The following is a 17758-nucleotide window of genomic DNA, read 5'->3' on the forward strand; positions in this document are numbered from 1 at the left end:
GTCCAGAAAAGTAAGTAGCAAAAGGGGCTATAACGTCAAACCTGAAAACAACTAAAAATACATCCTACATCATCCCATGTAGATCATGCATAGTAATCTACTATTCTGAGTAAGGCAATGATTACTCTCAAAACTGAAGAAGAAGAAAAAAAGACGACAGAGTCTTACAAACAATTTATCTAAATGATATTGCTTTATACTAACACATGTGTGCTTTCCTATGGGTCTCATGGTAAAAGAAGCCTATCTCTGTATGAAAAATTACAATGTTAGCATATAAAATTGAATTAATAACATCAGAAGGCCACACGTCTTGATTTTATCTCTGACTATGTGAACTTCAGCTACTCACTTCATTTCCCTGTCTCAGTTTCTGGAACTGTAAAGTGAAAATAGTATTGTCAAGATTTTTGGGAAGCTTCATTCCTTAACATCTGTAAAATATCTGGAGATCCTCAGACAGCAGGTACAAAGAAGCATCATCATTAATCATCATTCTGAAATTAAGACATCACATTTCAGGTTCTGTCCATCTCAGAAAGCCATGAAACGCTTCTCAGCACCTTAAGGACAATAACACTAGCTCAGTCATTTCAAGGGTTTGATAAAAGAAGTTTCCAATCAGAATAGACAGAAAAAATAAAATTGTTTCAGGAAGAAGTTGCAATATTAACTGTTTGGTATTCTAATCATGTTGACTAGTATCTGCTTTGCATTGTAACTTTATACAGCACAGAAATCCCTCTGCCACTGCTGGCAGAAATAAATTTTTACCTGGACTTGTTCAGAGCTTTTGACACTGTCCTGCATGACATCCTTGTCTCTAAATTGGCTGAGACACTGGAACTGGCACAGGTTGCCCAGAGAAGCTGTGGCTGCCCCCTCCCTGGAAGGGTTCAAGGCCAGGTTGGACAGGGCTTTGAGCAACCTGGTCTAGTGGAAGGTGTCCCTGCCCATGGCAGGGGGGTGGAACAAGATGGTCTTTAAGGTTCCTTCCAACCCAGACCATTCCATGATTCTATGAAATATCTATTAGCCGCATGGGGAGTGGGGATGAGAAAGAGGAAATAAAGAAAAAGCTTTGTTTCTGGCATAAGATAATGTTGCAGAGACAGTTTCACACCAGAAGCACTGACAGCTTGACTTCCTTTCAGATAATGTATAAGTCATTCTGGGAACTATATAAGGGAAATTTGGAAGGTAGATGAGAACTTTGAATAAGCAATGACTTAACTCCAGCAGAAAGAGTGGGGAGGAACATAATAATAGATAACCAGATAACCAGGGCTAGAAGGAAGCAAATATTTGAGAAACAGACAATCAAAACAAACACATAAACTCAGAAGGAGAACAGTATGATACAAAATAATTTTAAAATGGGCAGGTAAAGAGCTGACTAGAGGAGGGGGTGAATATAATTCAGAATGAAAGTTTGTCCTACAGTGCAAAGGAACAAAAGGAGGGTTGAAGGGCTGAAATTCCATTCAGGCCAATATTGCTTTTCCTGACATCTCTCCTCCGTCTACGAAAGTGAATGCTAGTAACCTGACGTACTTGCACTTTCCAACAGAAAAAAAAAATCCATTTATTTTCAAATGTTCGGTTTCCTTTACGTTTAGTATGTACTCTGTGTAGTCTCCAGCTTCCCCAATACCATTGTTTCTTCTATTAAGTAACACCAAGTTACTCCATTACAAATAATATACAAGTTCAACTGGGGAATCTATACCAGTTTATTAAATCAGCTGATGTAAATTTTGACTGCTTTTGGAACTAGACCTTAATGCAGGAAAACCTCAGAGAAGACAAGATTTGACAAGTATCTCTGCGAGCACTAGAACTAGCAAAGCTTTTATCTTACAGATTTGTGGGTTTTGGCTAACTGACATTGAAGTCTAAGAAGGTGTGCACTTCTGTGGAAGCTTTTCCTGCACCTGAAGCGTTTCTAAGGTCTTTGCCTTTATACCTGAAAAACCATTTCATGAAGCTTTCCAGAATTTATCTGCCTGGCAAAAAGCAGGACCACAGCCCTGAATTTCAGGAGAGCAAACTTCAATGTCTTTAGAGATCTGCTGGGAAGAATCCCATAGGATATAGCTCTAGAGAGAAAAAGAGGTCGAGAAGAGCTTGTTGATATTCAAGTATCTCCTCCTCCAAGCTCAAGAAAGGTCCATTGTGCCCACAGAGGTGGTAAGATTCATGCTGAGTAAGAGCATGGAATGCAAATCACTCAGGGATCAGCTTATGAAGGAAAATATCAGACTGTGTGCTGTCAGAATCACATCCCTGTGACAAATTCAAAATGGATCAAGCTTAATTTGTAAATATTACCAACTACATTTCATAAGTCATTTGCAGATTACAGGTTTTCCATTGTACTACCTTATCCCCATTTCATAAAGTAGTAGTAGCATATCAAAGGACTAATTATGCATGCAGATCACTTCTACTGATACTCATCTAGGATTCTTGAAAGGTGCATAACAGACCATAAACCAACAATCCTTTTAATCATATACAACACCTTTATCATGATCATACTGATTTAAACCAGACTTACAGACATTTATTGAGGTAAGACGACTTTAAAGTGATGTAAGAACTTCTACACCTAAGCACAGCTGTACTGTTCAGCTAAACTAATTCAACATCACACCTTTAGTCAAACATGGACATACTGAATGGTACCAAGGCATCAAAGCAAAGTGCAGAGTAGGGACTTCCTGAGAGATTATGAGTTTGTAGGCACCAACTATCTTGCCTAACAAGAAAAGGTTTGCTGGAAGACTTCAGTAACATAGTTACAGAAACAGAAATTCAGCTCGTGTCAGTCATTTTAACACCACTGGGAAAAATCAGTTCCTCAAAAGAAATAAATGGCATTCCCAAGATTATTCTCCCAGAATAAACACATTTAAAATTTTTGTGAGTATAACTAATACTTGGAGTGGAAAAACAGGGGGTGAGAGATTGTAGTTGTCCAAATTCACAACCAACAAACAGGCAAAACACTTACAGATATAGGTCAGGCCTGCTTGACCCAACAGGAGACACAGACTCTAGAGTCAGGAGCACACTGTATAAATAAATCGGGTTAACTTAGGAAAGCTAGGAAGTGAGTTTGCGGTGATGGAAACTATGAATAACAAGACCACCAGAGAGAAAAGTTGTAAGAAGCAGCTGGGATGATAAAGACACAAAGACAACTGGTTTGGAGATTTTCTGTGCAGCTGGACAACAGTACTTTAAAAAGATAGGCTGGATTGATGGGCTAAGTCCAACTGTAGGAGTTTCAATAAGGCCAAATGCCGGGTTCTGCACTTTGGCCACAACAACCCCCAGCAGCGCTACAGGCTTGGGGAGGAGTGGCTGGAGAGCTGCCAGTCAGAGAGGGACCGGGAGGGGGGGGTGTGTGTGTTGTTGATTGACAGCCAGCTGAACATGAGCCAACACGTGTGCCCAGGTGGCCAAGAAGGCCAATGGCATCCTGGCTTGTATCAGAAATAGCGTGGCCAGCAGGGACAGGGAAGGGATCTTACCCCTGTACTCGGCACTGGTGAGGCCACGCCTAGATGACTGGGTTCAGTTTTGGGCCCCTCACTACAAAAAGGACATTGAATGACTCGAGCGTGTCCAGAGAAGGACAATGAAGCTGGTGAAGGGTCTGGAGCACATGTCGTACGAGGAGCGGCTGAGGGAACTGGGGTTGTTTAGTCTGGAGAAGAGGAGGCTGAGGGGAGACCTCATCGCCCTCTACAACTCCCTGAAAGCAGGTTGCAGAGAGCTGGGGATGAGTCTCTTGAATCAAGTAACAAGTGATAGGACAAGAGGAAATGGCCTCAAGTTGTGCCAGGGAAGATTTAGACTGGCTATTAGGAAGTATTTCTTTCCAGAAGGGGTTGTTGGGCATTGGAAAGGGCTGCCTAGGGCAGTGGTGGAGTCCCCATCCCTGGAGGTATTTAAGAGTCGGGTTGACCCAGTGCTGAGGGATAGGGTGGAGTTGGGAACGGTCAGTGTGAGGTTAATGGTTAGACTAGGTGATCTTCAAGGTCTTTTCCAACCTAGATGATTCTGTGTGATTCTGTGTGAAGATAGATATTAAAAAAGGTAGATATTTCTTCACTTATGAAATCTCCTAGCACCTAAGTTACTTCAAAGAATTAATTGCATGTGTGTAAAGGAGGATCCTTACTCTTCTGTTCACACTGAACCAGAACACTTTCTCTCTTCAACAGTGCTCTTCTTCAGATTGTATCTACACTGCTCACAGCAGCTCAACACAGAGATGCCAGAGTTTATTCCGCAGCAATGAGTTACACGGATGCACCATAACAACACTCCCCATATTTCAGCTGACCTGCTGAGATAAATCAACTAGTCTCAGGCTCCTGCCAAAGGAAAATAGGTCTGCAATTTCCAGGTCCCAAGCTACTACCTAGAGATAGTGCTGAACTGTACCATATGGAAATACCAACTCTGAGCTTAGATGGTCTATATAAACATTGCATTACACAGCACAGACATACACTCAAAGCTAAAAGCATGAGAGAAGTATGTTTTATGGTTCACTGAGAAGGGATAATAATAATAATACAGAAGGTAACTCTTTTCTCAGTTCAGGCCCTTTCACATCTCAGGGCAGGTTAAGAGCCAACAGTGAGCTGAAAGCCAACGTGGGCTTCACAAAGGCTCTTATTTTCTTACCTCTTTCTTTGCAGAAAGTCACAGTATAAGGAATCAAGAGAAAACAAGATTTTAATCTCCTTTCTCTACCTCCCTTTCTCCCTTTCAGCATCTCTAATGCTGAAGAGTAGACCAGAAACATCATAAAACATACTAGTTAACAAAGCTAATGCTTCAGAGACCTTCTACTGGATGATTGCCTATGCGTATGTAGTGTACAGGTCATCTCTCAAGACTTGTCACAAGCAAGGGAAGAGACAGACCAAGTTCATTTAATGTAAGAAACATGGAGCATTCAGAATCCCAGCCCAGATCACACAATTTAGAACTAATTTTATTATATCATATCATAGAATGGTTTGGGTTGGAAGGGACCTTAAAGATCATCTAGTTCCACCCCCCTGCCATGGGCAGGGACACCTTCCACTAGACCAGGTTGCTCAAAGCCCTGTCCAACCTGGCCTTGAACCCTTCCAGGGAGGGGGCAGCCACAGCTTCTCTGGGCAACCTGGTGCCAGTGTCTCACCACCCCCACAGTGAAGAATTTTTCCCTTAGATCTGATCTAAATCTGACCTTTTTCAGTTTAAAACTGTTACCCCTCATCCTATCCCTATACCCCCTGATCAAGAGTCCCTCCCCACCTTTCCTGTAGCCCCCTTTAAGCACTGGAAGGCCACTATAAGGTCTCCCCAGAGCCTTCCCTTCTCCAGCTGAACACCCCCAACTCTCTCAGCCTGTCTTCACAGGGGAGGTGCTCCAGCCCCCTGATCATCTTCGCGGCCTCCTCTGGACCCACCAAGCAGGTCCGTGTCCTTCTTATGTTGGTGCCCCCAGAGCTGGACGCAGCACTGCAGGGGGGGGGTCTCACAACAGTAGAGTAGAGGGGGGTGAATCCCCTCCCTTGACCTGCTGGTCACGTTTCTCTTGATGCAGCCCAGGACACGGTTGGCTTTCTGGGCTGTGAGCGCACATTGCTGGCTCATAGTCACTTTTCCATCTACTAACAGCCCCAAGTCCTTCTCCGCAGGGCTGCTCTCAATCCACTCATCACCCAGCCTGTATTTGTGCTTGGGGTTGCCCTGACCCATGTGCAGGACCTTGCACTTGGCCTTGTTGCACTTCATGAGGTTTGTACAGGCCCACCTCTCCAGCCTGTCCAGGTCCCTCTGGATGGCACATCCCTTCCCTCCAGTGTGTCGACCGCACCACACAGCTCAGTGTTGTCGGCAAACTTGCTGAGGGTGCACTCGATCCCACTGTCCATGTCACTAACAAAGACGTTAAACAGCGCCAGTCCCAACACCGACCCCTGAGGAACGCCACTCATCACTGCTCTCCACTCGGACATCGAGCTGTTGACCGCAGCTCTTTGAGTGCAACCATCCAGCCAGTTCCTTACCCACTGAGTGGTCCATCCGTCAAACCCATGTCCCTCTAATTTAGAGACAAGGATGTCGTGTGGGACAGTGTCAAATGCTTTGTACAAGTCCAGGTAGATGATGTCAGTTGCTCTTCCCTTATCCACCAACACTGTAACCCTGTTGTAGGCCACCAGATTCATCAGGCATGATTTGCCCCTAGTGAAGCTATGTTGGTTGTCACCAATCACCTCCTTATTTTCCATGTGCCCTAGCATAGTTTCCAGGAGGATCCACTCCATGATCTTGCCAGGTACAGAGGTGAGACTGACTGGCCTGTAGTTCCGTGGGTCTTCCTTTTTTTCCTCCTTTTTAAAAATGGGGGTTATGTTTCCCCTTTTCCAGTCAGCGGGAACTTTGCCAGACCGCCACAACTTCTCAAACATGATGGACAGCAGCTTAGACACTTCATCCGCCAGTTCCCTCAGGACCCACGGATGCACCTTGTCAGGTCCCATGGACTTATGCACCTTCAGGTTCCTTAGATGGTCTCAAATCTGATCTTCTCCTACAGTGGGTGGTTTTTCATTCTCCCAGTCCCTGCCTTTGCCTTCTGTGTCTTGGGCAGTGTGGCTGGAGCCCTTGCCAGTGAAGACTGAGGCAAAAAAGTCAATGAGTACCTCAGCTTTCTCCATGTGCCGGGTAGTCAGGTCTTACATTTTCTTCTGGAGAGGGCCCCCATCTTCCCTAGTCTTCCTTTTATCACCAACGTACCTATAGAAGCTTTTCTTGTTGCCCTTGAGGTCCCTGGCCAGATTTAATTTTATCAGGGTTTTGGCTTTCCTAATCTGTTCCCTGGCTGCTCAGACAGTTTCTCTGTAATCCTCCCAGGCTACCTGTCCTTGCTTCCACACTCTGTAGGCTTCCTTTTTGTGTTTGAGATTCAGTTCCAGGGAACTTCCCCACAATTTGGAGTACTAACTCTTCAGGCCCATACTGGAGCCTAAAAAAAGTCTTAATTGAAAAAATCCATTTCAGTTGGTTTGAATAAGAATGCTGTCATAGGGATGGGACACTTGCCAAAGACTGCAAAGCAAATGGTAATAATAATTACCAGTTGAATTTCAGATAATTGCTTAGCAGAATGCAACAATGATCACTGTACGTAAGTTCATTTAAATGTTTCACTCCACTGGCACAAAAAGTAAAGAACATATTAATTTAATTTGCCAATGACATAACCAGTGAAGAACTGTCAAAAGATACAAAATTGCCAGAAAATGTTAGAAAACAAACAGAAAAGCTTATTAGTTTTCCAAAAAAGTACGTTTAGAGATATACATCAAAAACACAAAGATGAAAAAACATTTGGAAATTAAGATGAGCTGGTGCATGTTCAGAGATATAGTTGAAAAGGAAATGTAATACTGGGGGGGAAAACAAAACAAAATAAAACCAAACCAAACCAGATTAGATGAGGACCTCCAGTGTACTACATTTAATTTCACAAACTGCATTGACAGAATGGGATAAACTGAATTCAGGGAGAGGCTAGCTGAAGCCTCCATCACTGACCCATGTGCTACTACTTCTACAAATGATTACTGCAATATATTTTAGATCTATGGAATGCAGATGTTTTAACTTACAAAACTTAGATATACCTCACCATCTCTAAAATGTAATCCTCCACTTGTTTCTCCTCAGCTTCAGAAATCCTTTGTCCTAATATTCCAGAGCCATCAGTGGTTCTAGGCAGAGCTATGTTGATAAATCATAAATAGCAACAACTATAATTGTAGGGCAAAGGAACTGCAAAGTGAATAAAGGCTGCAGACCAATCATTTCAGCCAAGGCTATTTCACTGCAGAATGAGCTTCCAGAGAACACTACATTAAAATCCATAGCTTAATTATCTTTAGGACATGCTACGAGACCTTACTGATTCATAAAGATTTCCTGCAATAATATGGTATAAAGATCCGATTTGGTTTTAATAACAAAAGGTAAAGGGCAGAAGATTCTGATGTTTGCTGCGATCATTGCTGTATTGTTCTACGCATCTCACTAAACAGAAATTGGCTAAGCTACAAATGGAGATAGCGTAACAGTTTACAAGGGAGGGAGTAAAAAAAGAGGGAGGAATTTAATATAAAGAGTTACATGTGGAAGAATTAGAATAACACTAGTGAAGGAAGGAGTTTTGGAACCTCAAGAAAGTAATCTTATCAGCAAAATGCATTAAAATAGCATCTTTCAAAAAAGAGCTGGGAGAACAGTGGTTCTTCTAGCTCTTCTCAATCTCCAGGTTACATGAATCATATGGGTGGGACATTTCTTTAATTTTTGTAGGGAAACTAGCCTTCCTGGTTGAACTCAAGAAGAACTAGTCAAAGAGACATACCACTTTTCTCATTCTGTGACAGAGATTGTGTGCGGGGTTGTGGTAAGCCTCCCTTCCACAAGCTCCAAAGGTAGTTTAGGCTTCCGATTTCCTAATTCAAGTGTGCAGAAGCAAAGATGCAGACATTACAGCATGTGATGAGTGTGAAAGAAACAAGATAAGTTTATAAGATGATTTTATTTCAGTATGAGCAGCAACAGTACTTTTTGTCTGAAGGGGAGGTAAGACTCTGCAAAAAGGATCTTCAACCAAAGTAGTCCAACATACTTTCTGCAGCAGTTTTATGCTTCAGTGCTGTGTGCATCTAAATAAAGTAACAATCACCCCTGAGTGAAAGGAAAAGTTCCTGTATCTTGTGTTGAACCATTCCAGGGCTATATCTAAGGTATCAAACAGCAGCTATTTTTGCTGGAAGCAATTTTAAATTGAGGAGGAAAAAAAAAAAAAGAAAAAAGAGAAAAGCTGTTGAAAAGCACCAAAGAAAGCTGGGGCTCTAGAAAAAAGTGCCAATGGTCCTGACTGAGCTTTCTGTTCACTTCTCAATGCATCAGGCCTGGAACAAGTTTCTCAGTGCAAAATTTCTCTAATTGGCTGGAAAGCATTTAAGGAAAAATCTTTTTAATTAAAAACAGAGAACCAACAAGACATGAAAGCCATGGGGGTTGGGAGAGGCATATGTTGACCTTATGAAGCTTCACAGCAGAACTCTGCAGGGGCTGTTTAAACTGAGAAAGCACAGTTTTAATTAAAGAGTCCTGAGGAACAGACAATTCAAAAGAGCAGGTCAGCTAGATTCCAAGAGGTCAATTTAAGCATAAGCAGAAGGAAAACAAGACTTCTGGTCATTTTGCCTTCCTCTGGGAGAAATCTGTTGCTAACTAAGCATTATGCTCTGTGCTTCCCAACACAAAAGCTGGCTGTCCTCTAACCACCTCTTTGGGTGTTGTGTGTTGTTGTGAGTGTCTAAAGGAGGGAAGAAATTTTGTGAAGTCCACCCCAGTTTGTTGACACTGGATCACATTCCAAAATAAACTCAATTTTTTTTCCCCAATGTGTGGAATCCCAGATATGCTTTTGCATACTTGAAAATAGAACTCTACATCTTGCTAAGCTTCTAAAACCAGTGGGAATCCTGTAAAAAACACAGATCCAGAATATCACCAAACAGAAATCCTCTTTTTTAAAAAAAACCCAAAAACACTCAAACTTTTTCTTTACTTCTGAAGTATGCTATGTTACTATCACGTCTAGTGAAGCTAGTCATTTTTCCTTGCTATTTGGAGACAAAAGGAAAAATAGCCTCCAAACAAACAAAAGGAGTTATGAAAGGCAATGTAACTAGAACCCATTAAGTAGCAGGGCTAACATAAAAAAATGGAACATAAAAGCTCCATCTCTCTATGAAGAACTACTTTCCAGTAATTGAAAAGGATAAGGAATTAAGTAGAAAAGTAACATCTACAGTAATTTCCCAAGAGAAACAGTAATGTTAGTGCACTTCAATTAGTGTATACATGGTTCTGCACATACATGGATTGTTATATTTAAGTATTGCTTCTGTTCAGATAGATTTCTCTCTTACTGGTTCTTTGAGAACTCATGGCTAGATGCATCTGCTTGGGTGAATGAGGTGCATGTTCCAAGTCAAGGCGTGGTTATTTCAAGACTGACAGACAAAGCAGTAAATTTCCCTGCATCAAGGAGGAGCAACTAACAGCCAGATTAAACAATTAGTTCACTCGTTTATGAGATATTGGCTGCTCTTCTAAAATCCCAGTTAAAAACTCAGAAGTGGAAAGGTGGAGTTTTTGTTTGTTTGGGGGTTTTTGAGTTTGTGTAAGCTTGGAAATTGCATCATATTACATCTTTAATTTTATTCTCCCTTGCTTCCTTCCAGCCAGGGTGCAAGCTTTGATGCAAGTTCTCATTTCTTACGTTGACCTATATCCTCACAGAGCTGGCATTTATGCAGTTTATCAGGTATACCTTCACAGATGGACAAAACCAAGAAAAAGCCACCGCTCACTCCTAAAACAGAAATTCAAATCTGGAATGAAACTTACGGTAAATGAGAGAAGAAAATGGCAATAAGCACTTCCATGGCAAAGGAATAAATAAACCCAAGAACGTGCCGGGAGATATGGAAGTTAGTGAATGTAATACTTTTGACAAAGGAAGACAAAAGATGCCTTCATAGTTCTTCACAGAGATAAATCAGTGACAATACTGAAGCACATAGCAATCCCTGCCCAGAAACAAATCCAGGAGAGAAAACTGGGACAGAGCAGAATCTTACTGTAGAAGGCAAAGGGCATATTTTCATCCTTTTCTGCACACAGAAATTCTACTGAAATGAAATGGACATTCAATGAATAACTCTCCATACACCTGACACAGGGCACCAGAGGCAGAAAGATACTAGTTCAGGTCTCAAAAGCAACATACCAACGTTAATCTGAGCTATACTGCTTCTAATTTCAGAACCAGCAGGTTGTTTGTCCCATGCTCTTTCACATATTATGGGATAACCATAAACAGAATTTCTTACCAGGACTCTGTAACTTACCTACCTCCCTGTGGTGGGCTGGTCCTGGCTGGACCCCAGGTACCCACCAAAGCTGCTCTATCACTCCCCTCCTCAGTTGGATAGGGGAGAGAAAATAGAACAAAAGGCTCGTGGGTCAAGATAGGGACAGGGAGATCACTCGGCAATTACTGTCACAGACAAAACAGACTTCACTTAGAGGAAATTAATTTAATTTATTGCCAATCAAATCAGAGTAGGATAATGAGAAATAAAACCAAATCTTAAAACACCTTTCCTCCACTCCTCTCTTCTACCCTGGTTCAACCTCACTCCTGATTTCTAACCTCCTCCCCTTTCCTGAGCAGCACAGGAGGATGGGAAATGGGGGTTGTGGTCAGTTCATCATACATTGTTTCTGCTGCTACCTCCTCCTCATTCTCTTCTCCTGCTCCAGCGTGGGGTCCTCCATGAACTTCTCCAATGTGGGTCCCTCCCACAGGCTTCAGTTCCTCACAAACTGCTCCAGCGTGGGTCCCTTCCAGGGGTTCCATCCTTCAGACACAAAGCTGCCCCAGCATGGGTCCCCCACGGGGTCACAAGTCCTGCCAGCAAACTTGCTCCAGCGTGGGCTCCTCTCTCCACAGGGCCACAGCTCCTGCCAGGAGCCTGCTCCAGCACGGACTTCCCATGGGGTCACAACCTCCTTTGGACACCCGCCTGCTCTGGCGTGGGGTCCTCCCTGGGCTGCAGGTGGAGATCTGCTCCCCTGTGGACCTCCATGGGTGCAGGGCACAGCTGCCTCACCATGGTCTTCATCACAGGCTGCAGGGGAATCTCTGCTCCGGCACCTGGAGCACCTCCTCCCTCTCCTTCTTCACTGACCTTGGTGTCTGCAGGGTTGTTTCTCTCACATAGTCTCACTCCTCTCTCCTAGCTGTTGTTGTACAGCAGTTTTTTTCCCCTTCTTAAATACGTTATCCCAGAGGTGCTACCACCATCGCTGATGGGCTCGGCCTTGGCCAGTGGTGGGTCCCTCTTGGAGCTGTCTGGCATTGGCTCTGTCAGACACAGGGGAAGCTTCTGGCACCTTCTCACAGAAGTAACCGCCCCCCGCCACACAAATCCAATACACTCCTACACATAGTATGCTTGAATTGTCAAAATTATATAATCATAAAATGAGATACTCTAGCAACAAACTATCTGTAGATAGAGTCAGGATTCCACGCAAGCTTGTATAACTGTTTTTAATTTGATGTGTACATATGGTCTCATGTTCTAGTGCAGTGATCATGAAGAAACAACTTAAAACTAATTTCTGGTATAATACAATTAGAAGATGTACCACCAGCCACGCTTCTAAAGAAAGCTCCAAGTTGAAAGTCTTACTTGCTTTGGGCATCACTTAGTCTGACTCTTTCTACTGTTAAGAGACTCATTCTGTAGTTCAGATCACCAATGATCTCACTTCTGGTTGCTGCTATTTCTTGTATAACATGATTCCTTCCCACATTCATCTAAAAGCAATGTATTTCAAGGAAAGAAATCCAGGTCTAGTCTATGCCTGAGTGTGGTAACGACCATATTTCACCTAGCATTTTGCACATGTTCAGCTTCTTAGTAAATTAGTTTAGTTCTTAAGAGACCATGAATGTTCTCCGTTCCCCTATGTACAAGTATAGCAGAAAAAAATCCCATAGCAAATAAAACCAAAATGAATAAAATCAAGGTTCTAGTCTCTAATTACTGCTAGAGAATCAGAGGAATTGGTCTGAGTGAATGAAAATATTGACAGCAAGTTCTCTAAGGTGATACATTTCTGTCCCTAGTTAATGTAAAAAGAAAATGTATGTAAATGTATAAATATACAGGTAAGCATGCCATATTTGCTCAGACTAAAAAGTGCAGCCACTGGACTTTAAAGTCAGAAAAATACTTGTTGAACTCTTAAGACCACAACCAGAGGACAGTAACATTCACCTGAGCTTTAGTTTCTATGCTCCCCCTTCCTCTTCAAAGTACCGTGGTGGCTACATTTTCTTCCACAACCTTTTCCATATTTATACAATACTGCTAAAGGTAAAAGAGAAGGATGATACTATGTAGGTAAAACTTTTCAGTTCTTTCCAACAAATCCAGGTGCTCATCATCCAGCTGAGGTCAGATGCTAGATAGATGAAACCTGATGAAAACTTGCACTGAAAGTACAGCAGTGGGTACTTTCCATCAGATAGTTTCTTCTCAATTTGTCAGCAAGGTTTACCAGTGACAGCTGCAGTTCTGGTGGATGACTTCTTCACCATCATCTCTAACTGTCCTACAGAAATATGTTCTAGGAGTCCACAGTTTATCTTTCCTGACTACAACCTGATCTCAAATATGTCCTCACTGCATACTGGTTAGATTAGTACCACACAATTTAAATGAAACCTTAAAAATATTATTCCTGAACTAATGTGATTTAGAACATTACAAAGTACCTATCACTGGGAAGGTGTTAGACAACATAGTCAGTCACTTCAGTAGCTAATTACAGATTTTGTTATGTTTAACTATGATTGTCTGATTTCCAAGGATCTAAATGGCATGTGTCAAAAAAGTGAAGTTGTTATTCAAAGTTCATCGTGTGCAGAAGTGTTGCAAAGCCTAGCCAGAAGGTGAGGTTTTATCTGTATTTAAGGGATGGCTCTAGTCTTTCCTGCAAGAAGTGAGTCTGAATAGCCTGAAACAAGTGAGGCTTATAGTAAAAACAACCACCAAAATTCATATTTGTAGAGCAACATTCAGTGTATTTGCTTAAAATACTAAATTAAAAACTAAAACAAAAACTAATTTTAGTTGCATGTAGTTACATGAGTTTATTTTGAACTCTGGCCAGTTCTGTAATACCTAATGTACTGAGTGCAGTGTAAGAATAGCTAGACAAGATATTGCTGAATAGTTATTTTGGCATTGGAGCTTTTTCTTTGCGGGTAGGGTGGGGGAAGAAGTCACATAGTTGCCAGTGGTTCTCTTTCCGCAGCCATCAGGATCCTGCAACATCATCTAGGAGATGTGCCAGGACTAGCTGAGACACAGCTCAGGTGGTAGTGTTTACCACCCTACAGCCCAGCACCACTGTAACTCCAGTTCCTGCAGGGCTCCTGGTCAGAGCACTTGGCACCCCAACTGCCTAATCATCTCAGCACCTGCTTCCCTCACGCTCTGTACCCTATATTCTAACCATCTCTGGGTGTGCTACCCTGCTCCCACCCACCAACCCCAAGCACATTTGGGTTTTTTTCTATCCATCCACATGCACAGGCCAACAAATGTCCTCCCTCTGACCTACTGTTGCTTGATACGCTGTTCTGCGGTGGAAGTAGCACTGGCAACAAGGTGCTCTTACGCTACTTTACGCTGCGAGCATTTTTTAACTATTCCAGAGGCAACTGTGATGGTGTCTCCCTATTAACAATGTTCAAACATTAGAACACAGTGTAAAGTGTCAGTATTTGTACTGCATTAATAGTCTAGCTAATGATTTTAATGGCAAGGTAACAAGACAGATGCTGGAATACTTGCCTCCATTTTTCCCCACTGTTCGGAAACACCTCCAGAAGGTCCGAAGAAAAGACACCCTGTTATGAGGGGTAGCTTGAACAAAGCTGAATTCACGGAACAAGATGTGTGTTCCTTGACGCACACTGTTAAAACTGTGGAGATAAAGTCAAAACAAGAGAACGTTAGAAAGCTGAACCGATGTGAATGCTCTGGGGCCAGCTGGAACAGTAGCAAGAAAACCACTGGCGGTTACATTTTGTGAAACCAAATCTCCAAAGCATATACCCATCTGTTCTCTAGAGAGAAGATTATTTGCAAAAACCACACACTGGAACTTAATTATAGGAATTAGAGGTTTGTGAAAGTAAAATTCATTCTAAATAATCCCAGCAAAGGGTGTTCAAGAGCCATTTACTTGAAACCAATCCATTGGAAAATGGCTGGCCAAGAGTAACTGTTGTTTATCTGACCAGAAGATGCCCTTTCTTTTAGTACCATTTGAACTTCACTGCTATTCTCATCACAGTTTTCTGTGAAGCCACCAGAAAAAAACAAAAAAAAGTCCTCATTAACAAAAGCCTCAAGATTTCATTTCTAGGTTACTGAAAGTTGATTCTATTGGATGGATAAAATCTATTTCAGTTGTCATGAAAAGCAGATTGACACTTCACTAAAGGACACTTTGCACTATTGCATTTTGAAGAGATCAGCTGCTAATTATGATGGATAGTCAATTTGATATTCATATTCTTGTATTTTAGTACAGATTTCCCATATTTGAGCTGTAAGCACTTTAAGCTAACATTGTAGCAAACACTTGTCTTAAAAAGGTTTCTCTGAAGTGCATCTCCTTTGGGCATGGTAAAGCTGAACATGCAAGAACAATAGAAATGCAAATACAAACATTATATACCAGAAGGTATAATGACAGGGTTGCTCAAAGACAGATTTTGTGCATTTCACTCCACATCAAGCAAGTGGGACAAAGCTTTCAAACACTCCAGAGAGATCATTAAAAACATTCATTTGGGACAGCAGCTTAACTCTCCCACATAGGAGAGAATTAATGAAAAGATACAAGTTTACTTTCATCACAGCAGAACCTCTCCATAGGTAGCATCTCCACAACAGACAAAATCCAGTGGTCAGTGTGAACCCTCTCAGTTTGCAATTTTAAATCATCTCTTTAAATATAAATAGTTTAAATCACTTTATCCTTCATAGTATAGAAAAGGGTCTCTCACCTCTGGAAGAGAACTATACCACAGAAAGTCAAGCAAAATTAAAAAGTCATGTAACAACTTGGGGGGGTTGTGGAGAGAAGCCAATTTAATTTTTCCAAAAAGAATCACAATTTCTGTTTTTTAATGTCATGGTTCTCAGAGACATGCAAGTAAATGGAATTTTCTGTCATGTGTTGAAAGCTAGGTGTAGAACTTGTTTCTAGCCCTCCTACCCAGAAGGAAATGCAACTCAAATAAAATAAGTACAATCACTTTATGATTAAGACTCATGCCTCTTGAAGCCTGGAATTAGGAATACTCTTTCTGTAAATATCATGGACAAATATATTATTTTGTATTTATGAAACTTTATTCACGCACCAATGCTGTACAAACCAGAGGAAAGCACAGCCATTGTCCCAAGAGATTAAAGTAAATAAATAAATTATATGCCTGATCAAAATATGCCAAAATTACAGGAAAGGGCTCCCATGACTACCATCGTAAGTAGAGTATTCATTACGAAGTGCTGTAGCTCACTGCCTTAGAGTGAATGAGTTCGGAGTAAGGGAAAGTAACTTGCATAAAAGTCCCACAAGATGCCTGTGACAAAGCTGGAAATGGGATTTCAGATCTTCTCATCCCTAACCACAGCCTGTAAGACTTTTTTCATTTCCGATTTGCATTGTTTTGCTGATGATCTGACAGGCTGATGGAGAAAAGTGGGATACAAATGAAAAAGAAAAAAATTGGTGTAATAGGAGAAGGCAGCTTTCAGAAAGATGACACATGTAAGGGAGATGTTTAGGAAGAGAAAGAAGATGAAGGCACAGTGATACAATTAAATGCACCAAATTATGTTGTTCAGAACAACTACAGCACAAGCAACTTCTGGAAGCAGATCCTGGCACAACTGTAATGGAAAGGTCCAGACATGAAGTTAACATACTATTAATGCACAGCAGACAGCCCTACTGTATTACTCCTTAGTTCTAGGAAGTGAAAACTCAAGTCACTCACATTTTCAGCATGGGATTGCTCTCAACCTAGCAGGCAGAAGGGTATGATATCATTTGTTGTTGCTTACTCAGTTGAAAGAGTGGGTGGATATGTTGGAACATAAGCACACCTGGATGTGCTGACAGCCAAGTGCCGCCAGCTAGTTGAGTAAAAGAGGTACAATATTCCTTTCATTCCTCAATTCTTGCAATAAGATTTTGTTTAACTATACAACGGAAGGATTTTCCCCCAAAAGCTCAAGTCTGCAAGCATAGGAGTCAGAATTTTATCCCAGTTAAGATGCTGCATTTCAGAGACCCTCTTTTATAAATTACTTTTTGTGAGTTGTAAAAGCTAAACTCAAAGGAGCCAGACCATGATGGAGCTATCCAGCAAGCAGCCCAATGACAAACCAACAGATCTATTCTCAGGCAGGATCAAAATCACTACAAGAGACAGGAACACTATACATTTTGAAATTCCTTTATCATAGGTAGATGTGCAGTACAAAAATAACATAGCCATCTTTTGCTTAAGGCCCAGAGGTGAAGTTACCATTAACGTGGCAGGTAGTAACAGCTTGCAGGTGAACCCTTCTGGAAGAAAAAGAAATGGTGACAACCCAAAGCTGTTGAGGGTATTCCAACAGCACATAGGGAGTATGACCAACATCTTACCAATGATTTTTATATACATGCGAACAGATGTCTCTTCTAGTTTCTTTTGAATGCAAAAATGAATCAAGCTGCAGACTCAGAGGAATGGCTTAAGTAAGCAAGATATCAACAGCAAAGCAACAAACTTAGCTCAAACATTCTCAGCAAGTTTAACAGCTGCTAAGATTCTTCCCTTAGGGCTGCTCAGTCTTCCTTCTATCGGCTCTCCTCTCACTGAACAACTCATACCCTTTGCAAAGTTAGGTGGCCAGAGCTGACAAGCACCTTTGCAGGAGAAAGACTTACAAAAAAACTAGGGTACCTCAACAAGGTATTAGTTTGCCATCAAGAATTTAGAACTTGG

The 17758-nt window shown here is 41.7% G+C and overlaps 1 protein-coding gene across 1 annotated transcript in view; it reads right to left on the bottom strand.

Annotated features, from left to right (window-relative positions):
* The window catches only part of CSTPP1 (centriolar satellite-associated tubulin polyglutamylase complex regulator 1), an 87183-nt gene that overhangs the window by 44198 nt on the left and 25227 nt on the right, over positions 1 to 17758 (bottom strand). Inside the window, exon 3 of the mRNA XM_074824036.1 lies at positions 14538 to 14668. Coding sequence (XP_074680137.1) covers positions 14538 to 14668 — 131 coding nt within the window. The remainder of the gene's footprint in view (positions 1 to 14537; positions 14669 to 17758) is intronic.

Source organism: Strix aluco, chromosome 4, assembly GCF_031877795.1.
Source record: "Strix aluco isolate bStrAlu1 chromosome 4, bStrAlu1.hap1, whole genome shotgun sequence".
Taxonomy (NCBI): Eukaryota; Metazoa; Chordata; class Aves; order Strigiformes; family Strigidae; genus Strix; species Strix aluco.